Source organism: Nycticebus coucang, chromosome 23 (genome assembly GCF_027406575.1).
Source record: "Nycticebus coucang isolate mNycCou1 chromosome 23, mNycCou1.pri, whole genome shotgun sequence".
Lineage (NCBI taxonomy): Eukaryota > Metazoa > Chordata > Mammalia > Primates > Lorisidae > Nycticebus > Nycticebus coucang.
The window spans coordinates 17,073,993-17,098,415 of NC_069802.1; the positions used below are offsets into that span (position 1 = coordinate 17,073,993).

The window sequence follows — 24,423 nt, forward strand, 5'->3', positions numbered from 1 at the left end:
ATTATTGTAATGAGGTGTTAACTAACTTGCAAGAAAGATAATAGTCTTCAATTTTTTTTTTTCTACTCCATGGATTGTAACAGACATTCAGGTAAAAGGAATAAAATTTTGTTTAAATTGTCATTTAGTTTTTGCTATAGTTTCTCTAATTAGACAGTGTTTTAACTGTCTTTTATCTTGGGTTAAGTTTTAGCATCTCTATCACAAGCAAATCATAAATGTATAGCTTCTATCAGGACACAGAATAATTTTATATGACTGAACTTTTAAACACTAAGTTTCTTTTTAATTACCCAAATAGAATGACACATAAGAATTAAGTCTTAATGATCTAAAGGAGGAAAAATAAGGATATAAGATGTAACTCAAATGCACATTCCTGTGGGTTTCTAAATTTAGATAGCTGTACATGACAGATGCTTTGGAATTAAATTTGCATTGAAATAGAGTAATTTAAAATGTAACTGCTTACAGCAATTTACACCTGGAAAGCAGAGCCATTCACTATCAACAAACTTAAGGAAACAATAATTAGCCAAAACAATAATAATAATAAGAGTCCATGAATCATAGTCTAGTCAAAATATTTATATTCTACTCCTCATCAAGTCTTCTGTAAGCCAAAGATATATATTGGATGGAAAGCAATACCCAGCTCACTTGAAGTGGAAGGTTTGGTTTTGAAATTGATATTTATTATCAAGTATTAACATCCTGACTTTTTAAAATAGTATGATTGTTTAGGGAAAAAAATACTATTGTGAAGTTTTTATTAGCTCACTGTTTCATGTAGGAATCTACCATGACAAATTTAAGGGATTGTTAAGTTTTATCTTTATCCATAGAAAAAAGAAACTCTAAATGTATGAAAGCTGTTTAAATATGACTAAAAATGAATATGAAATAATTGATTCCTCCAGGCCAGGATAATTTTAGAGAACGTTCAAACACAGAAAATTATTTTAACCAGATGATTATAGACATTTCTGCTAACACCAAATATCTCTTACTCAAGGAGATATCATCCTTTATTTAATTTTTCTTGTGTTATCCTACTGTAACAAAACTATATATATTTTTTCTTACTAAAAGTATGTTAAGTAAACTTAAAAAAAATCATTTTTGACTAAGGAAGTGCTGACAAAATTTCAGAGGGCTGCCTGTTCCGTTTTATCTAGGTCAGAGGATGGTGTGCATTGTGACCCAAAGGAACTGTACTAAAGGGTTGTGGCATTAGGAAGGCTGAGAACCACTGATCTAGTTAGGGGCTGCTTTTCAAGGGAAATATTGTTAGGTTATGACCATGAGAGCTATATGTAGTTCTCGGTTTCATGGTTTTGGATGCCTCCTGAGATATTAGGTTAGGGAGAGTAGACTAGCTTGCAAGTTAGTAGTAACATAGGGATAGGTTCAATGAATTTATTTTTGATGTGTTAGGTTTTAGGTGTCTGAGTGTGTTCGAGGATATTAGTCTAGAAGGGAATACAGCATTTACAGCAATGGGGTTAATTGTATGAAAGTGATTTTAGCATTGGTGGATTACACGATCATGTAATGTTAGTACCAGAGCAAGACTATCAGCTGAACACAACACTGGCAGTAAGTAATGGACACAGCAAAGGAGCGCCTGTGAGGAACAGTCCAACACCACCAGGAGGAGGGCAATGTCAGGGACGTCATCCAAGGAGGACGTTTTAGGAAAAATGATGCCTGCAGTCAGGAAAGGCACCTGGACGTGGTTTGTTGTGGTTGAAGATAGCGGTAGTAATCATGATAACCATGATCAATTACCTACAAAAGAAATATCCCAGACTGGAAAACTAAATTCTGTGTTTGATATGAAGAGATCTGAATACTAATTCTAGTTAGTTGCTTTCTAATCTTGTCACACATCATCATTGTGAGCCACAATTTTGACATTTCTAAATGAGATCATATTGGTTGTACTTCCTGCTTTGGAAAGTTGCATGAGAATCACATGAGAAAATATATGTGAACACTATGAAAACTCTGAAGTGTCACCTGTGTATTTATTACAAGTATGATGTGCACTATGCCTTTGAGCAGGAGGTCAAGAGAGTGAAAAATAAGAGTTAAGTATTCCAAAGTTGGGGGAGAAATCACTCATTATCTGGCTAATTTGGAAGAATGAATTACTGGTACCCATTCAATTTATAACCTTGATTTTGTTATGTTCAGAGTCACACTCAGTGTTCCCCAAAGTGTGTAGCTTATTTTAAACTTTAATTGGTGGGTATCTTTCTATTTATTTGAACATTTTGAGAGCAGACAAAAATTTAATTGTGAGAGCTTTTAGAAAGTCTTTGAAATATTAACATTTAACATACATTTTTATATTTCAAAGTTTTTTTCAAACTTTTGAGTTCCTTAATAATATGTGGTCTAAGATGTAACTATAACCTCAATGACATATAATTATTATTAAAATAAATTTTATTATATAAACAATATAATTTCCTAAGTCTGCTTTTTCTTTGACATATGAGTGGTTTTCCTGGGCATAGGCTTATTTCTTATTGGTAAAATTTGAAAAGTTTATTAATCTGAACAGGAATTGAAATGAAAAAGGTACTCTCAGAGGTGTGAATGGACTTTGTCTAACCTGAACAGTTTGCAATATTGTATCTCCTAACTTGATTATAATTTATTTAATGCTTTAAAAAATACCATATTTTGCCCTGTATAATGCACACATTGCTGCCCAAATGTTTGAGGGAAAATAGGATGCACATTATACCTGAGCAGCACTAATTCCACATTGATGTAATTTGGGGCCAGAAACGTGGGTGTGTGTTATACATGGGACCACATTCTATGGTACAAAATATGGTCCTTTTTCTAAATCAACAAAGCATTATAAATGCCTCCCTCCTCTTTCCTCATCTAAATTAGCTGAATCACATTAGTCCATCAAATGGCTCCCAAATGGCTCACTATACTTTTTTTTTTTTTTTTTTTTTTGAGACAGAGTTTCACTCTCGCCCTCGGTAGAGTGCTGTGGTGTCTCAGCTCACAGTAACCTCAAACTTTTGGGCTTAAGCAATTTTTTTGCCTCAGCCTCCCAAGTAGCTGGGACTACAGGTGCCCGCCACAACGCCCAGCTAGTTTTTTGTTGCCATTGTCATTGCTGTTTAGCTGGCCTGGGCTGGGTTCGAACCCACCACCCTCGGTGCATGTGGCCAGTGCCATAACCTCTGTGCTATGGGCACCGAGCCACTCACTATACTTCTTATTTAGCTATAAAATATCCTTTAAAATATTTCTTACCTAATGTGTACAATGCAAGGGTATATTTCAAAATAACTAAGCATAAATTATAAATGTCTTACCATAAAAAGATAAGTGAGATGATGGTTTCGTTAATTTGATTTAAGCATTCCACTTTGTATATCAAATCATCACATTGTACCCCATAAATTTATGCTTTTTATTATGTTATCAGTTATGCTTTTAATTAAAAATTAAATGAAAAACAAAACAAAAAAATATTTCTCAATGCAATTGAATAGTAAGACATTGTGCCAGAAGACAAATTTTAGCAGTACGTTTTTTTCAGTAATTCAGAGTTACCTAATACCTGAACAGAAACTAGTAGTATAGCAATGTGATTTAAAAATTGCTGTATGTAGCCGGGCGTTGTGGCGGGCGCCTGTAGTCCCAGCTACTCGGGAGGCTGAGGCAAGAGAATCGCTTAAGCCCAGGAGTTGGAGGTTGCTGTGAGCTGTGTGAGGCCACGGCACTGTACCGAGGGCCATAAAGTGAGACTCTGTCTCTACAAAAAAAAAAAAAAATTGCTGTATGTAGTCAGTACGTATATCATGAAAACTGTGGGCTCTGTTAATAACCTTTGTTTGTAGTTGGGATCAGTGATGTGATTAGTCCTGAGGATTTGTGTTTACAGTCTTCCTGTGCTTATGCTTAAGTTACAAGGAACCATTTCTATTTTTCACTTTGTTTTCTTAACAGTAATTATAAGTGTGAACATTTATTATTTGCTGCATAAGTGAAGGTTTTCCTCCAAACAAAACAAGGGTGGTGAGTTTAAGACTTAAGGGTTTTTCTTTCTAAAACTCAAGTTATTTTGCAAATTTTAGAAACATATGGCAGTAAAATTGTATCACCTTAATACCAAGAAATTGCTAGAGGTCCTAGTTCTTTTTTTTTTTCGAGGTCCTAGTTCTGGTACAGCATTTTGGGTATCTCATCCAGTGTCAAGCTTACAACAATCCCACAGGTTAGGGCTCTTCATTCTTATTTTACTGAAAATGCAAAAGCTGAGATCATAATGACCAGGTTGTGGCTATTTGGCTTGAGGTTTCTTTGTCTTACTTTAATTCTGAAGTAAGCAGTTGAATATGTATGTCTGGACTTCAGGGGAAAGTTTTAGACTGGAGATATAGTGACCCATTTATGCATGATAAAATATGAATTTGACAAACATCAGAAAGTGTTTTGAGTAAAATCAGTTGAAATAATGTCTAAGTGTAGCACACCGACAGTATTACTCATGAAGTAGAAATATTATGAAATGCTATTAAATGCTATACCTTATCAGTATCACCTTTCTTACTTTCTCTTACTGTTTCGTATTTACAAGGATTTCTCTAATTCCTTAAGAGTTCCCGGACTCCTGAGTTTCCTTTTTTATCTCTCTATTTGTCTTGTTTATATCAGTGTTATTCAGAAGAAATGTAATCTAAGCCACATAGGTAATTTCATATTGCCTGGTAACCACATTTTAAAAACCAGAATACGGAATCAAGTAAAATTAATATTAATATTTTATTTAACCTCATACATTCAAGATGTTATCATTTCAACATGTAATACGTATTTTTAAATAGCGGTATTTTACTTTTTTTTTCCTTGTAGGAAGTCTTCAAATTCTGATATGTATTTTTTATTTACTGCCCCTCTCCATTCAGACCAGCTCCATTTCATGTGGTCAGCAGCCTGCAGTGAATTGAACAGCACAAGCAAACCTATAAAAAGCAATATTCTTGACACATTCTGTTTTCAGACATTCCCCTTAGACTTCTTAGTAATAGAAAACAAGTTAAAACTGAAAATATGTGAGTGTTTTATGTTGTATTCCAAATAAGTAATAAGGTGCCCAACTTATAAAAGTACTGCTTTGCTTTACAGAGAGAAGCACGCTGGAGAGTATCAAAGAAGGAGTCTTGAGAATCAAGGAAGAGCCTTCTAAAATACTGTCTGGAAATAAGTTTCAAGACCGGTATTTTGTTTTACGAGATGGTTATCTCTTTCTTTACAAGGACGTGAAGGTATAGTATTTGAACACTGTCAGTGACTGCCCACTGTCCTATCTGGGGTGCCTTTTATCCAGCAGGGACTGGCCAGGTCTTCCTCCCCCTGCTTATCTAGCTGTGTTCTGGATGGCTTTGCTATCTAGATCAGGAACAGTAGCTCTTAGGTGCCTGAGGGTTATTTACTTTAGCAGAAGGGAGAGAGAGAAACAGTCTTGGAGGGAGTTACAACCTAAGAATAGGGGGAAGGGAGAAAGGGAGGGGAGGGAGGGGGAGGGGGGTGGAGGGAGGGGGATTGGTGGGATTACACCTGCGGTGCATCTTACGAGGGTATATGTGAAATTTAGTAAATGTGGAATGTAAATGTCTTAGCACAATAACTAAGAAAATGCCAGGAAGGCTATGTTAACCAGGTATGTGTCAAACGGTCTATGAAACCAGTGTATGGTGCTGCATGAACACATTAATGTACACAGCTGTGATTTAATAAAAAAAAAAAAAAAGAAAGAAGCAGTCTTAGAAGAGTAAGTCTTAGCAGTCTAGCAGAGAGACCCCATGCAGGCGCTCTGCAGGCAGAAGGGACAGAGTCAGAGTGAGCGGTCCGACTGCCTTCTCCTGTAGCCTAATGTAGAGCTGATCTCGTAGCTCTCAACACCACAGGTGTAGAGACTGCCAATTCACTACTCTGGTCTGGCAAGCTCTCATACTTGTTAGGAGAGCTAAAACCCTCCCTCTGCCCTTTTCACCAGGGTGTTACACTACGGAGCTACAGGTGTTTCTTGTAACTCTCACTCCTCCTCCCCATTAGCTACACAGGCTCCTACAGAACACATATACATCTTTCTTTGTGTGGGGAGGAGCACTGTCCTTTTACACCATTCCCAGCCACCTCTCTAGGAATCATTGCCTGTAGAGTATAAAATACACAGCAAGCGGGTGAGTTCTGTCAGCCTCGGGCACACGACATTCACGCTTCAGTAACACAGTAATGAACTTAGTGTGGCTTCTCTAAGCATCTCAAATATTTTAGGACAGAGAATGACTTAAGCCTTCAAGAAAGTCTTAAGTGTGTTACATAAACTAACATATAAATTAGTATACCCGTCAATAAAATTGAAAGAGAATGTGTGAAAGAAGCCTTAGTTTAGTTAATGGAAATTAATGAAAGGTGGGATAAAATGGCTTGCCTAAAGTTAAAATGAATCTTATGAATACCTTTCTTATACATTTGAATGAATCGACTCCTGTAATGTTATATTTATTAATGAAATATTATTGATGGACTGCCTATAATTTAATCCCTTAAAACCTTTCTTTAAATAACTGTGGGATGGGGAGCAGCAGCGTAGTCATAATAGCAGCAACTTCAGGTGGTTCCTCCCAGGGGTCCTCAAACTTTTTAAACAGGGGGCCAGTTCACTGTCCCTCAGACTGTTGGAGGGCCGGACTATAGTTAAAAAAAAAAAACAAAAAAAAAACCTATGAACAAATTCCTATGCACACTGCACATATCTTATTTTGAAGTAAAAAAACAAAATGCGAACAAATACAATCACACTGCCTCATGTAGTCCGCGGGCCGCAGTTTGAGGACCCCTGCCTATGCGAAGCAGAGCTCTCAACTTTTGTACGGATTCTCTAATTTTATCTTTATAGTAACCCCATGCTCTTTTTACTTTTATCATTCCTACTTTGCAGATGAAGAAATAAAACCACGAAGACGTTATGTCACTTGTCCAAAATCAGATACAGTAAGGGATGGAGTCAGCATTCACTCCAGGCATCTGACTCCAAAGATTTTATGGAGGAACTTAACTAAGGAAATTTAATACGTTTGTATTTTTTAGCTTCGGGTTTTTGCTGAAAGAATTTTATTTATAGAAGATAAGTCCCTGTCATTAAATAGTTAGATGTTTTTAGATGTGAAAATACAGACAATTCCATTTTTAGGGCCTTTCCCCCGAGCCAATGCACATGTTCGGATCTGCCTCGGGAAAGCCTACTCATGGAGAAGGGACTCTGACAGATGGGTTGTTTTTGTATATGGGATGTGATATCCCGTATCCCCAACAGAGTAAGTTTTTAGATTTTGTGTCTTTTTGAAAGAGTCATCTTGCTCAACCTAAGATAATTCATAAAAACCAGTAGGCAGGGATAGTCCCAAGAGTTTGTCTAAAGATAGTGCTCTTTGACACCGAACTTTTTTTTTTTTTTTTTTTAAGTAACATCAACCTTAGGTTATGGAGTTATCCTCTAATTATCAAGTGTCTGAAGGTCGTGTTTATACATCTGTCAGAGTAAGTTAGTGCAACTTATCCTTTAATTTGGACATTAAGAAAGGCAGATATTTCTATTTTTTCTTTAAACCCAAACTACAATTATTTTCAACATGTGGTTTAATTTTGCTGATTATTTTTTCATGTTACTACTCTGACTCTGTTAATATTGATGATGCAGTCACTGGCAATGCTAACTTTTCACGTGATTTTACACTGGATAATCAATAGTAAAATTACCCAACTGATTGAAGTAGAGATTTGGCTCTGGTTTTAGCAGTTGCCATTAATATATGTAAGTTTGTATATATTTAGAAAATGATTTACTGAGAAGGGAATAGAAATTACAAATTGAGAAGTGTATTTAAAAAGACTTTGTGCTAATTAGAGATAATTTATGAATGCTCGTTAACAACAAATTAGGGTAATACACAGGGGAAGATATATTTCGTTTTCCAAGTTTTCCCTGCACAGAAAATGTTAATTGTTTTCCAACTTGATTTACATAAAAGGTGAGAGGTTTCAAAGAATATTACCATTATACTGTTAATGGTGTGAAAAATAAAATGGGTATAGGCTTGCCATTAAGAGTTATATGCACTCATGAGCCAACACAAATAATTTTTTAAGCATACTCATTTAATAACTTAAAAACTTTACTTTGAAATATAGGAGGGTGAAGCAACATATTACAGACTTTATAACAGTCTAGTATATTGAACTTTTTGGAGAAATTCTCCAAAATTACAACTACCAGAAGAGAAACTTGTAATCAACCAACAGCAGTAAAGGTATTTTGCCAAATGAGATTTCTTTTTATGGAACTTTCCACTAAGATGTATATTACCCTTTATGCATATTCAGTTTAAAGATAGAAATGGAAAAGATTTCATTGCAGAATTGCTGATTCTATCAAATGTTGGTTTTCTGGACTGGTTGTGTTTAAAGTAATGAGCTTCCAATGCCAGTAATGGGGGGAATCAGTTAAAAATTACTTCAGACTCTTAATCTATTTGTTACTAAAATTTCTTTAAAACGTAGGCAATTCTGGACTCATCAATGTCCTGTGTAAGTGAAGGTTATATATTTCAGGCACAGTATTTCTCATGCTCAAGTATGCATATCCCATCTTCCCTACTATTGGAATTGCGATCTCTCACCCTGCCTGGCTATTGCATTGGGACCATGTTGGGACCTGAACCTCAATTGTAATCTGATTTAACCTCTGACACGGATGGCCAGGAGTCACCTCTGCTGGACATACTTCTGACAGTCCGCCGTTCTCCCTTGTTATGAACCCCTCTAGTGAGGTTCTTATTACAAAGCTACCACCCTGTTCTATAACATAGACAGTTTAAGATGCTTAAATGTTCTTTCTTAAAATTTTAACAGGCTACAAAAATTATTCAAAAGTACGTCCCCAGATGGAGTTAAAAGAAAAAATACATAAACTACCAGAAACCAGCCTTAATGAAGAGTAGAGACTTATTTTAAAACAAAACAAAACAAAACAAACAACAAGAAAAACGGGGCGGCGCCTGTGGCTCAAAGGGGTAAGGCGCTGGCCCCATATGCTGGAGGTGGCGGGTTCAAACCCAGCCCCGGCCAAAAAGTGCAAAAAACAAAAAACAAACAAAAAAAACAAAACAACAACAACAACAACAAAAAAACCAGAAAACTACAGAACTTCACTGATAGAAGCAAAAGTGAGGTTAAGTCTACAGATATTGCTTTATAGAAGTAATGTGATATTTTTCAGATTCTCAAAGGGAATGTTTTTTGACTTTGCAAAAATGATTTGTTAATTAATTACGACGTATAAATAGTAATTAAAAACATTTGGGAGGGAAACTGAATGTAAAATAGTTGGGAAGTATTTTCCCAACCACTAAGGCATACAGTGTAGCTAAAATAGCTTAAATATTATAATCCAGGCATATAAGTGAACAGAGAGTAATGAATTCAGGTAAAAATTGCATGTCAGGATTTAATTTTTGATAAATAATGCTATAAAAGTGCATGTCGAAAGGAATATTTTTTTCAACAAATTGGGATGGAATAATTGTCAGTAAAAAATTTAGTTTAAATTCTCATTTGTACTGTATATTTAAAAAATTCCAGATTAATGAATGAGTTAAAGAATCCTTACAGCTATCTATAAGAGCATGGAAGTGAATATTTATCACCTATGTGGAAAACACTGAAGTTACAAAAGTCCAAAAGAAAAGATCGATATATCTGACTTCATAAAAATAATGAAAGAAAACAATAAGCAAAGTTAAGGCTAACAGCAATTTGGAAAGAATATTTCATTACTAAGACAAAGCGATTTCCATGCCTAGTATGTAAGAACTAGTGCCCGCAAATAAGTAAAGATGTGGGTAAATTATTAACATCAAAACTGAAAATGGCTAGCAAATACGTAAATATACATTTAACTGTGAATAAAACTACCCCGTCTAGCCAAGATTTTTTGTTTTATTTGCATAAATTTATGGACTCCAAGTATAATTTTGTTATATAGTTTTTAGTGTATCCATCACCCAAATAATGTATATTATACCCATATAATAATTTAACATTCACTCTCCCCTCTGTGTCTCCATGGTCTGCCATCCCATACTCTGAGTCAATGCGTGCACGTTATTTCGCTTCTACCCGTAAAGAAAACATACATTTTTATTCTGACTTCCAAATCCATCCATGTTGCTTCATAAGATAGGATTTCATTCTTTTTGTGCGTGCATATACTACATTCTCTTTATCCTGTTATCCACTGATGGATGTTGGGTTGATTCCTTTCTTTGCTGTTTTTTTTTTTTTTCTTTTTCTTTTTATTAAATCATAGCTGTGTATATTAGTATGATCATGGGGCACCATACACTTGGTTCATAGATCGTTTGACACATTTTCATCACACTAGTTAGCATAGCTTTCCTAGCATTTTCTTAGTTATTTAGCTAAGACCTTTACATTCCACATTGTGCTTCAACACGCATGCAAGTTGCAGGTAGCTCTTTGCTGTAACGATTTCTTTTCCTTTGGGTAGATAGCAGGTAGTGGGATTGCGAGATGAAATGGTAGTTCTATTTTTAGTTCTGTGAAAAATCTCCATGCTGTTTTACATAGAAGTTTTTCTAATTTACGTTCCATCCAACCATGTTAAGCAATCCCTTTTGTTCCCCAACATATTTTTTATCTTTTTAATCAGAACCATTTTGACTGGTTCAAGATGGTTTCTCGTTATGGTTTTAATTTACACATCTCTGGTTAGATGGAACATTTTTCATATGCCTGTTATTTGTATGTTTTCTTTTAATAAGTCTATTCCTGTCTTTCACCCATGTTTGAATGGGATTATTTTTGCTACTGTTGTTGACTAGAGTTACTTATATGTTCTGGATGTTAGTTGCTTGTCTGGGGAATAGTTTGCAAATTATTTTCTCCCCTTCTACATGTTGTCCACTCAGTGGATTATTTCATTCACTGTGCAGAAGCTTTTCAGTTTAATTCCAGTTTCAGGATCTTAATCATGGTGCTAGCCTCGGATTCATTGGTTCCATTTCTAGAATCAAGCAATAAGGAAAGAATAATCCAAAATTTGTTTTTAAAAATATTATTTATAGCAATAATAATGGCAAACTTATTAATAATGGTGATCAGGGGTGTAATTTCACAGTGTAACTTATTCTGGGCCTGTGATCACCATAGCATTATTCCTGATCGGATTCCTTATCAACTTTCCTCTATATTTTCTTTACATAATCTGAACTTGTTTGCTCCATGGAAACTAATTTTTAATTTTCTAAATATATTTTATCCCCCCCTTTACTCTTCAAATTTGACTGCTGTCATAAAGAAAAGACACCTATAGTAATAGTTTAACTTACATAAAACTTAGTATTAATACTTAGTTGAGCTGTATATTTGCTGGACAGGCTTTTGTGCACTGTCCAGAGAGCCTAATAAACATCTATTGTGCCGTTTCAATGAAGCAATGTGTTCTAACTTTATAAAGATAGTAGCTGTTATTTCCCATGAGCTTTCTGTACTTGCATTACTGGACTAAACCCTTCATAGGCATTTTCTTGTTGAATCTTTATAATAATCCTTCACAGTAACTCTTTATCATTTAATATTCACAATAACCCAATGAGACTGTTAAGGTTTTTATTATCCCTACTCACCACCAAGAAAATGAGGGCACAGAGAAGTAAAACGCGGTCACAAGCTAGTAAGCCGGATTTATATCCAGGTGTTTATGACCTAACACATCTTGCTCTTGGTTATAAATGCTACCTGCATGCCAGTTTGAAGGAAGAGATTTTCTTGAGAGTTCATAGAACATGGGGAATGTTGTGTTATGAATTAATTCCATGGTTATTATCTGCATAAAATTTATTATGGGCTATCCAAGAAAAAATAATGAAATGTATGAAGTTTTGCTAGTAAATTTTTAGATTTGACTAAAAATGATCCAATTTTACTTATATCGGACAACTTTTGCATAAGAAAACATTTTCAAAAAAATTTTTATAGTTTTTATTTACTTTTGCTTGAATAGATATGTTGGAAAGAGTAAAGATAATTGACCCAGGACCAACTGTAAATGTCTGTGGTCTATTTTACTGAATTATTAGTGATAATTTTTATTAATATGGATATGTGGTATAGTTTATTATCTGCCCATATAGGTTTAGTCTATTTTCTGTAATTCTAGAATTCAAAAAGTACAGAAAATCACAACTCGTTTGGTGATGAGATTAGAACCAAAACAATGTAGAGATATTTATAGCTTTTATTTATTAATATCACACTGTTTGAAATATCATACATTTCAATACAGAGAGAGGAATATATTTGAATACAGGGTGCTGTCCCAGACAACGTGGGAGGTGTGCAGAGTTGCAGAGTCATTTACCACATGGTACATGCATTGTACTTTTGTATTATATTTTTAAAATAAGAAAAAAATCACTTCTGATGTGAATATCTGACCCAAGTCTTTTTCAATAAAGAATTATAGAGCTGTATGTGTGTTTTTTGTATATGTACAATTTAACATACACACATATATATTATTTATATTTATTATCTATTTAAATGTATATATTTGAAGTATGATAATCAAAGCAGTCTTCATTTACTAAAGCTTGCTAGTGAAACATTAAAGAAACTAAATTCTAAACCCAGTCATAAATCCTTAAGGAAAATATAAGGGCATTTTAAAAATCTGCTTAATTATCCATCGTTCTGTTTCCCTTACAGAGCAGTAAGCATGACAAAATGTTTTCCCTCAGTTCCATGAAGTTTTACCTTGGAGTGAAAAAGAAAATGAAGCCTCCAACAAGGTAAAGCTTGATAGGGAAAAAAACTACTGGGAAAATAGGTGTCAGGAGTCAGGGATTGGGGGCATTATTCTAACTTTCTATAATGTAAGTTTTAGGCAGATTCCTTTGAATGGTTTCACCTGTGGCAGGGCCACACACCTGTCTGAGTAGATGAGGAGGCTTGATGTTCACCTTGAGATGAAAGTGAAGCTCCTTGGTGATCATAATGTCCACTGTCTAGAAATCTCAGGAGGCCCTGTCTCGGGGAAGCACGTGGGCTCCCCTGCACCTCCCTCCTTGATCAGTCTAGGGGTGACTCAGGCATGTAAGTCCACGCACAGGAACAGGAAAGCAAATGTTTTGGAGGCAGCCCCCCCGAGACCTGGCCTTCAGAATACTTTGATCCTTGCTCTGTAATTTTTCCATTTGTTGTACAGAATTTGGGACTGAACTCTTAATATATAAATGGCAGAAATGGGTGGTCCCTTCTTATGTATTATGTGCCCCTTAGACACTTAGTTCTCCCTATCGTTTGGTTCATATCACAATTTCTTGTCACAAATGACTTATTAGCTGGTAAATGTTTGCACTAATCCTTTGTTTATTATTATGAGGCTTCATTTGAATGAACTGTGTGTGCCTCTTTCTGAGCTCACTTTTGCTGCCGTAGTTAATTTCTAAGTCCAGCATATATACTTGAATTGTAGTCGGCACATTCTTTAGTTTCCCCCCGTATCAGTATAGAATATTCAGCCATTTTCCTAGACATTTGTCCTTATTCCGTTACAGGCTGCATAACATCACATGATCCCTTCCCCTGGTCTCCCTTCAGCCTGAATAAATCTCTGTTTTTATTCACTTCTAGCTAAATCACACCCATTGTATCATCACTTGTGGAAATCCGTTTCAATTTACATGGCTGCTATTAAATCCCCCATTCTTGATGTCTGTTTTTAGTCTTGTAAAACCTATCATTTTTAATGTCATGTTTGTGTTTTTTTTTTCCCCTATGTGATACAGTTGGGGATTGACTGCATATTCTGAAAAACATCACTGGTAAGTAAACAACTGCTGACTTTGGACTTGACATATTTGTGTCAATTTCAGTAAAGGAACAACTTTTCATATCTGGCAGATAGAACAACAGACATAAGATGTTTTACTTCTGTGAAATTAGAGTCTTTTCTAAATACTTAGAGCCTGCGAAGAGGAAGCCAGGTTTGAATCAGGGTTTGGGTCTCAATGCCGTTTGGCAGTGCCTCTTAGGAGAAACTACGTACAAATTCTTTAGTTAGTTATCACATCACTGTGGAATCCAGCTTTCACGGGATAAGGAGGTAAAACTCAGTTTTAAAAAGGGATAAGAACTAGCTAAAATCAGATTTAAAAAAGACATACATTCTCATCTCAAAACCTGTGCCTTCTGGGTATGTATTTTCTTTTCCGTATACTGTTGCTAGTGTCCTGCGAGTCTCTGCAGAGATTCTACTAAACGTCTTCTCCTCCCTCACGTCTTGAAGTGTAAAATCACTGAGCCGCATCAGGTCTACCTCTCCATCATCTTCCTTATCCACCCAGTCTTTGGGACCAGGCCTTCATTAATCTGGTTATTCTAAGATTGGTTAGATTTGGTTATTTGGTTATTGGTTAGATTGGTTAGATTTGGTTATTCTTTGTAGCTCTACTTAGATTTTTTTTTTTTCCTGGTACATTATTATTATTATTATTATTATTTTTGCAGTTTTTGTCGGGGCTGGGTTTGAACCCGCCACCTCTGGCATATCGGGCTGGCGCCCTCACTCCTTTGAGCCACAGGCGCCACCATTTTCCTAGTACATTTTCCACCCAGCCACCACAGACACTTTTCTCCACTGTATCATGTTTCTCTCCTGCTTTAAGACTCCGGTGAATCGCTGGCATGGCTCATCTGCCACAACTTTCCCGTCTTTACGTAAGGATAAAAGAAGCCTCTACCTTTAATACCTTCCCGATCTGCGCGTGTACGATATGTGGCCCTTTATACTGAACCCTTATCCATCACCTCCTCCTCTCTGATGAGCCAACAGACTCAACTACCGTCACTCTTTCAAATCAAGCTCAAATGTCCCTAAAGTCTTATCACATAGCGCTCACCTCTGATCATTGTTTATTTCTTCTTTGCACCGACAATATTTTGTAGACCTGGGTGCATAATTAAAATGATTTACATGGTCATGGGAGGGACAATGTTCCCAGGAAACTCTAAACAAGGAAGCAAGCATTTTCTATAAGTCTTATTTTTAACATTTTTTTCCCACTCAATTGTTCTAAATAATACAGGAACATAAAATATGTAATTCCATTGAAATATCCATCATGTTCTGGTATCAGTTGCAAAATTTTATTTTATAGAAAACAACGATCACCTCATCTTCAAGTCTGCTGTTTCTGTTTGTGGTCAACATTATTTTCTCCTTTTCTCATTGTGTTATAATTTATGTGTTTACATATATAGCTCCCCTAATAGCCTACACAGGCTTTGAGGGCTAAGTCTCTACTTTATTTAGGTTTTCTTTTTTTCTTTTTTTTTTTTTTTGTGGTTTTTGGCTGGGGCTGGGTTTGAACCCGCTACCTCCGGCAGATGGAACCAGCGCCCTACTCCTTGAGCCACAGGTGCCACCCTTTATTTAGGTTTTCAATAGAAGGTTACTGAATCAGAGTTACTGGGTATGTAGCAGTTTCTCATATGTAGTTTATTTTCATGAGTCTGTGAGTATTGGAGTTTATAATCCAAGTGATGACAACTGTGTCTCAGCCTTTGTAAAAAAAAAAAAAAAAATCTGTTCTTAAGAGAATATGCCCGTGTTTTCCTTCTTAGCTTGAGAGCATCAGGGGAAAAACAGTATTTTACCATCTTGTACCTGAAAAAGCAAAATGACATTGACCTTTGCATCTTTCCAAACTACTCCTGATCATTTTGCAGCAGTTACCAAAGCCCATAGCTATATTTTATTTAAACTAGCATATTTACACTGATATTTTGACATCGTACACTTAGCAGGAGACTGAAATAATTTGTACGGAAATATTCTACTGTTGATTACATTAGAAACCCCACAAGATTTCTTTCTGGTATCTAAATCACCAGACAAATACACTAGAGCATAGTCAAGTGTCTTTTTGAATGATGTATTTTATAAACCTTGTGTTGCAGGCACCTCTGTTGTGATAGTTTGCAAACCCAGATGGAATGGATGGCCAGTATTTTCATTACCCAGGTATGTTTGTTTAAGCTCTCTTGTAGAGTATAAGAACTTTGTTTATGGGAACTGTTAGCATATGGATGATTTCAAAGAATTTTTAATAAGAATTTTAAATGTATACAATTGGCGTAGAATTTTATTCTCCCATTCATATTTTTTAAAATAGTATATGAATGTCTAACTTTATCCTTTACCTTCTGATAGAGAGTTTATTGTCTTTTTTGAGGATTCTTTTTCTCCAGCCCCACAGATCTTGGCTTAGCAGAGGTGTATTGTTTTAAGATGGTTGTGCAGGAAAGGAGAAATCATCTCAGCAGTCATCATACTGGAGTCTCACATAGATTTTCATTTAGAAAAATGTCCTATTCTCCTGGTTTCCAGTCTCTCCACCTCAGCATTTTCAGTGACAAGGACAGGAACGCACATTTATTCAGTACCCACTGTGCACTAGATACTTCCCAAGAATACCTTCCTAAGAGGAACAGGGCATGATGTTCAGCTTTACACAAGAAAAGATTCTCCTGTTTCCTTAGAAGCATGTATCAGTTAGGAGTTTAAACTCAGAGGTATCTGAAACCAATGCTTATACTCAATTCTGCATTGGGCCTCCCTCTCTAGAGCGGGTCTCACCCTGTGGAGAAGGTTAAATAGTCCCATGAATTAGATTGGTTTCTTTCCTAACTGTGTTGTGCTGAATTTCCAGCAGTGTTTTTCACAGAGTATTCCAATTCCGTGGTAACGATTAAGTTGCCATTCTTAATTATTGAGGGGGTACTTTCCTGTTTCTCTTATAAGGAAGAAGTTAACTTACCCCAAGTCTAGTCCTTACTTGTTCTGAAAACCATTTTCTCTGTTCATTTAATTTATTACCCTTTCAAGTGGTTAATAAACACGGCTCTCCTCAGCCCGCCTTTACCCTTACTGCCCAGGAATATATATGTAGAAGCAGACCGGCTGCTAACTTTTTAGAGTCTTTTTTCCTTGTTTTATGGTAACTTCTAAAAATTCAGATATTTAAAGTCTACTTTAAAAAATTAGCTTGGAAGTATTTTAGTAAAGTTGAAAACTGTAGAGTCAAAGACTGTTATAGTGTTTGTGGCGCAGCTACATCGATGTTTCGGTTTATAGAGTTGAACTCAGTAGACGCGTAGTTCAGTGTCAGGCGTGAAGAGCAAAAAGCAGAACCTGCTCCCGTGACCACCTGGTTTCTCCCAGTCTCACATGTCCGTCCTCGTCCTGCTCCCAAGGACAGAGCCCAATTACCTTTTCTCTGTTCATTTTACTCCTTGGGATTATTTAGCCCCTCCCTCTCCTCACATAAACTCAGAGACCCTCTGGAATGTACGGGTTTCTGACTCATCTCTGTGGGTAAATAAGCAGCAAAACAGCAAATGTTAGTATGTGTGTTATTACCCTACACACACAAACACACATGCTAGATACCAGTAAATGCTCCTTTGTGGACCCTTTCTGGTACCTGGAATACTTTTGTAATATCCATCCTCTTTCTTACTTCCAAAGTCTTCCAGATTTTAGCTGAAATATCAAATTCTCAAAGAGATTTTTCCTTCAGACTAATAAGACCTTCAGGCTGCCACCCGTTGCGTCCTATACTCCTCCACTGAGGTGCTGCTAAAATGTAAACTCCCTGAAAAAGATTCTTATTTCACTTGTATGTGTGCGGTATTTCAAAAATAGGAAGGACGGGAAGATATCAAGTAGTAAGGTTAAATATCACAGGGAGACCAGTGTGTTGACATAGAACAGTGAGGAGAGAAAGTATGACTGAGGTGAGGAAGGGCATTAATTCAGAAAGATTCGCAGAAAATGACTTTATGAATAGGTGACAAGTGAGCTAGGCTGAAACCCATTGAAATGACCAGGGTTTCCAGGAGGGATCATTCCAGGTTGGGGTCTTTCCTAAGATGTCACAACCTTGGTTTGTCCCATAAACATTGTGGTGGGAAGATGTAAGAGATGTTCAAAGACTTTGAAACAAGGGAAGAATATTATCTACTTTAATTGAAAAAAATAAATTTGGTCACTTTTTTGAGTTTACCAGGTAGAGGATCAAAGATGGAAAGCAGGAAGAACAGCTATGTGAAGGATTTCCAGCTCAGCTCAGGGTGGTGGGGTAAGACATGTTCAGATTCAGGACTAATTTGAAGGTAAAGCAAATAGGGCTTTTAGATTCATTGGCTGTTGTAGTTTGAGGGAAGAGGTAGGAATCAAGAAAGATTCCTACTTTTTTGGCCCTGGGCAAATTTACAGATGGAAGTGGGATTATCGGAGATATAGATGGAAGTTCAGAGTCCTGTTTTGGCCACATGAAATTTGACATGGCTACAATATTTGACACGCAAATGTGTATGCTGAGTAGCATATGGAATGTGTGGATCAAAAACTCAGGCAAAAGTTTGGGGCTGAAATTTGGAGGAAATAGCATTTAGATTGTATTGAAAGCTATAGGATCAGATGAAATGCAGGGGAAGGAGGGAGAGAAAGACAGACAATCCCTGAGACATTTCAAAATTTAATGGTTAAGTAGAAGAGAAAACAGGAGAAGAGGGGTGGTAATGTGTGAGGAAGGAGAAAAGCTGGGTGATGGGTCCAGAAAATTCTGCAGGCCATTTGCTATGTAGATAAATAAGACTATGAGTAGACAGAAACAAGAGGTCAAGGTAGGTTTGAGGCTCAGTTTATTTGTCTTTAGATGGGAGACTGTTGACTGTGCACATGTTCTGATGGAGATAGTCCAATAATTCAAAGAAGAAATTGATAAAGGAGAGGATTATTAAACCAGCAGAGGCCCTGAGCAGATATGAAGCAATAAGATCCAGTACACAATTGTTCATCAATTGAAAATCATTGTACAATAGAGTGTGTGGTACATTTATTTTCAAATTATTGACTCCATATTCTGGCCCACTGAGCAGTTATAGATATGACTGGAGAAAAGTTATTTGCAAGCAAAGCAAATACTGATTGCAGCAAAAAAAGAAGCTCATTTATATGGCTGCAGATGCAGGGAGATTGGTGCATTTCATCACATTTTCTTAAGTGATTGCTAAAAACTTTTTGAATTAAATCAGTGATTTCAGTGCATGTGAGACAGGGTGGGATTTTAGAAGTGAAATATTACAGGAAAAGGAGAGAAATAATCTCCTGAGAGTGAGGAAGCCAGTTGTCCTATGGAAGAACTTCAAGGTACTACTGAGTGTTCACTTGAAATTAAAAATTGAAAGGTTTACTTTAAAATGAATCCACAGACATCTCTTCTAATTTTGTCCACCTTCAAATGTCAAGCACCATGGAATAAGTAGAACTGTGCCCAACTAGTTTTGGGGCCTATTCAGGCAAAGTATTATAGAGGAAGAAGGAATAAAAAAAAGAAGTAATCAGATAAAACTTGGACCAAGAAGTGAGTGTGCTGATTGTCTATGAAATCTGGGCCAGGGTATGAGGAGAGTGGGTGAAATGTGGTAAGAAGAATCGTGGTGGTCAGGGGATTGGAGGTCTCGGGAAGTCAAAAGAATACTTAATGAAACTAAATTAGGTTAGCTGGAAAGTCAGGGAGATTTGGGGGTGGGATTCAAAGGATGATCCTTAGCTTTATAATTCATTTTTTTTGACTTTAGAAGTCATTTACAAATAACTATATAAATGTTAAATCAGAACATACCGCTTAGATCTAAACTTGGATTCTGATGTTGAGGAGAAAAATTGCATCTTAGATCAATCTAGGGAGAACTCATTAGCCAGTATTCATACTGCTGTGTTTATTTCATAAAAAGAAACATGTACTTGGGAATTGAATTTTCTCTTAGGTTTCCCAAAATATCATTTAGCCTATACATCAGCAACTTAAAAAATGTAAGCATAATTCACAGAATTTCCTAATTCCTTGCCAGCCAGTTTTCTCCCAGCCTTACATGTTGAGAATATCCCAATTATATAATATCAATGTTATTTTTACTGTGTTTGGTACCATGATATAAAAATAATATAAAGCTTGTAACTTTCTCATTGAAATGTTGCATAATCTACCATTATAGATTTGTTGAACCAAGATAAATGGTTCACCAAAATTCAGCAGTAGATATGATGTGCATATCGAGAAATAATATAACCTATATCATAAGATCATTGAGAATTAAATGCAATAATATATGTATCTTGATAAGCACAAAGGTAGGCTGGGTGCTCTTACGAAAAATTAGTTATTATTACCTAATGGGCACACAGTAAATGTTTGTTTAAACGCATTTGCTTTAAAACAATACATTAAAACACTGCCACATATGAACAATAATATGTTGATGTTTCTTAAGAATTGAGGAAAATAGAGTAGGCGTTTAGATATATAGTTTAGACAATGGTTTTCATTCGAATATTTGTTCTTATTGTATAAAAATCAGTTTTTTGTCAATTTCTGAAAGGTTAATCTACCCTGAGTAGTAGAAAAATTCTTTCTAGATTTTTCTTTTTATGCATGTATCTCAAAGATTAATCACTCAAGAGTTTATCTTTTTACCTGTGGATATTTAAAACCCCTATTACAAAATTAACTTTCCCTCAGTTATTTCTATGACTATTTAGTGGCCAGAATATATGGTCAATGCCTGGATAACAAATGTGCCGCACTCAGTTGTACAATGATTTTCAGTATAAATGTTTGGGTAAAAGGGTAACATTTCCTTAGAATTCAACTAGATGAAAAAGTAACATTTTTAAAAGGTCATGAAATGAGGCTAAATTTTCCTGAAAGCCTTGCCTTAGGTTGATTTGAGGTATATAATATCAAATTATTTTTAGACTAACATCATCTTTTGTATGGAGAAAAAATAAATGTATAGGTGCATGATTTATAGGGACTAGAAATATAAGACAAGTGTCTTATTTTTCTTCCACAAAGAGATTTGTAGGTTTCTTCCAATATTCTACCCCTTTGGGTTTGATAAATAGTATGGAAGGCATATATTTGAGACTTAGAAATTGAATTGAGACCTGAAAGCTCACTTTGCTTAAGAGTTTCATGTCCTTGAGCAGTGTCACCACAAGAGTCAACATCATAATTACGAGTGACATTCTCATGAAAGGCAGATGGTTTGATGTGGATATGGAAAAGGAGGCAAGTCACTACCTACAGGGGTTCTCAACCTGTGGGTCACAACCCCTTTGTAACAATGAAAATACATCCTGCATATCAGATGTTTACATTACAATTCATAACAGTAGCAAAATTACAGTTATGAAGTAGCAATGAAAATAATGTTATGGTTGGGGATCACCACAACATGAGGAGCTGTATTAAAGGGTCACGGCATTAGGAGGCATTAGGAAGGTTGAAAACCACTGCTATATAACATGGTGCACCGCATAATAAAAATCACACACCAACAGCAAGAAATTGTTTCCACAGCATGAAAATGATATATGGCCACCGGCTGGAAAGGAACGGAAACGTTCAATAACTAAAAATCCCAAAATCGGAGGTTTGCCTCTAATTCCCATCCAGCATGAGAGGAATGCGACCCAAGCCCGCAGGAATATCGAGGTAGGTTAGAATTTTGTTTGCCTTACATTTGCTTTCCTGTACCTCAAGGTTATTTGGTGTGTTAATTACTTCATTGCCTTCAAAATCACAATGATAATCTCTCTGAAAATCACATACATCAAGAAAACATTATGAATAACCCTATACCTTTTAGTTTTTTATTCTTTTTTTTTTTTATTTATTATTTTTTTTTTTTTGTAGAGACAGAGTCTCACTGTACCGCCCTCGGGTAGAGTGCCGTGGCATCACACAGCTCACAGCAACCTCTAACTCTTGGGCTTACGCGATTCTCTCGCCTCAGCCTCCCGAGCAGCTGGGACTACAGGCGCCCGCCACAACGCCCGGCTATTTTTTTGTTGCAGTTTGGCCGGGGCTGGGTTTGAACCCGCCACCCTCGGCATATGGGGCCGGCACCCTACTCACTGAGCCACAGGCGCCGCCCACTATGCCTTTTAGTTTAATATCATTGGCCACCCAATTCACAAGTGCACAGTAATTCTTACATTCTTACCTCTATAGTCGTCAAGCAATTTTAAATGGGTGTGTAGAAATCTTGGTGATAAAACAGCAGCCTCACAGTTCTTAGAAGTTTACTTATTGAAAACCCTTAGAGTGAGCCCATGGCAGAGTTTGTTTACAGCGAGGGGAGTTAGACTTTCCAGTAACATAATTAAATTTCAGTGGTTTGGGAAGCAATAGAGTATCTAAGTTAATTTAAGGAACTAAACATGACCCCGGAGCATCAGTAAAGAAGATGTCACATCTTTTGCAAAGGTTGCTATTTGTTTTCCTTCTTACCTTGTGGATGGAGAGAACATAGCAGCATCAATTTTGACATGAAGTTCAGTCTCTTCCTCAAAGGATATAGGCTCGTTACCGGCAAAACTCATTAACCATGTTAGGACCAATATGTATTTCAGCACCTCAAACGATTGCTCAAAGCAAAAAAGGAAAGCATTTAAAAAGCGTTTTAAATTTGGAATTAAGCTGTTTGAGTATTTTGCTGTCCAAACAGAAATAACTTTTGAAAGACTATGGCCATTTGAATCTAGTGATCAGAGTTTTAAAAACTTTCTTTAAAAAACTTTCTGTGCATTTCTTGAACATGGAATCCCATTGTAAATTCTTCCTCTAAAATATAAAAGCTTCAAAAATAATGGTCTTTTGTTTCCTGTGCAGTCCACTGCACTGATACAATCAAAGGAAAGAGTAAATCTTTAAGGAAATATGAGCTTGTCTCTCCTTTCTGTCTGCACCTATGGTTTTTCTTGGTAATAAACTGTGCCCTAGAGCTATGGGTACATTAGGTAAGCTAGAATCTTAGAATTTTCTAAGAGTCACATTGCCTGAGAAGCTAGCTGTCAGAATACTTGGTTGGACAAATGAAGCTGACTCCAGCTTCTCCTCACCTTAGGATCAATTATGGCACAAAGAAAAATATAAATCATTAGGATGAAAATACATTCTCAGCTGCCTATACAGTTGATGATTGAATATACAAGAGTTTATTAACTTAATCCCTAATCCACAATTTCTTAACATAGTTAAGATAGGAGAACCGATGAACTAAAACTATGAGGAAATGTTAAAGGCTTTTCAAAGAATTCCTTTTGAGATTAATTTCTGGAAAATGAGTTACTAAAGTAAATTAAGCCTTTTTTTGTTTTTTGTAAAAACTGTAAATGTGATTTAGTGATTTGATGAGTTTGGCAAATCAATGTATATATTCAAGAATTGTTTTCTCAATCAAGTTTTTGGCAGATTGGTAAATTTGGTGACTTGGCCTAACTTTCCATAAGTGTTATTGAAAGTCATATTTTGGGCCTCATCCCTGCGGGGAAGGCTTTGTGGAGGAAATGATTTCTAAAATTAGGGAAATTAGAAATGAGCCAGCTGAGTATGCCAGGGAAAGTAAGTTGTTGGAAAAAACACCGCCACATATGAAGGGCCAGCCATAACGTTTAAGAATATACAAGCTGAAACTACTCGTAACCCGCCTGCTTACTCCCCGGAAAATCAGGGTCACCTTTCTTAACCGTGTTGCCCTCAGCCTCTTTATCTATAAGCAGGAGGGTAAGTAAATGCCCCTACTTTATATAGTTGTTGTTATGAGTGAACGAGGTTATACATGAGAATTTATAACTATAAGGTTGACATATGTTGAGACAAAATAATAAGAAACTTGGAAGATGATGTAGGATAATTCACTAGTTTTCAAAATTGCTGTTTCTTTTAAGAATGACATCTGTAAAACAAGTAAAAGTAACAAGGAAGCACGACGCAGTTGAAGAAGAAAAATAGTACTTAATTCCCTCTGTTCCCGTTAGTGTCCTGGAGCACAGCTGCGTGGGGTAGAGAGAAACACACTGGTTTCAAAAGGGCCAGCCTGAGTCCCATCCAAAGCTCTCACTTTTGTATGGCCTTGTGCAAATTGTTATCTCTCTCGGTTTCTATTTCTACCTCTTAAAATATAGATCATATGCTTTAAACTGTAATTATGCATAGTTTAAAGCATTCAAATTATAATGGTGAAGATTAAATTTAATGATAGAATTTTACATTTTATAATATGAAGATTATTAACAAATGCAGTGAGTTTAGTAAGAAAGTCATGTAGAGAGTCCCCAGTGTAACCTGTACATATGGGTCGCACTACTTATTGGTGTCAAGAGACCTCCATCACCATTGACCCCCATGATCTAGATTTAACAGAAAATTGAAGACGCAGACT

At 36.1% G+C, this 24,423-nt stretch overlaps 1 protein-coding gene across 3 annotated transcripts in view; it reads left to right on the forward strand.

Moving 5' to 3' along the window:
• The window catches only part of ARAP2 (ArfGAP with RhoGAP domain, ankyrin repeat and PH domain 2), a 187,804-nt gene that overhangs the window by 158,122 nt on the left and 5,259 nt on the right, over positions 1-24,423 (forward strand). For all 3 annotated transcript variants that reach the window (XM_053578074.1, XM_053578076.1, XM_053578077.1), the window contains 5 exons: positions 5,167-5,306; positions 12,832-12,914; positions 13,914-13,949; positions 16,087-16,150; positions 21,558-21,692. In XM_053578074.1, coding sequence (XP_053434049.1) covers positions 5,167-5,306; positions 12,832-12,914; positions 13,914-13,949; positions 16,087-16,150; positions 21,558-21,692 — 458 coding nt within the window. The remainder of the gene's footprint in view (positions 1-5,166; positions 5,307-12,831; positions 12,915-13,913; positions 13,950-16,086; positions 16,151-21,557; positions 21,693-24,423) is intronic.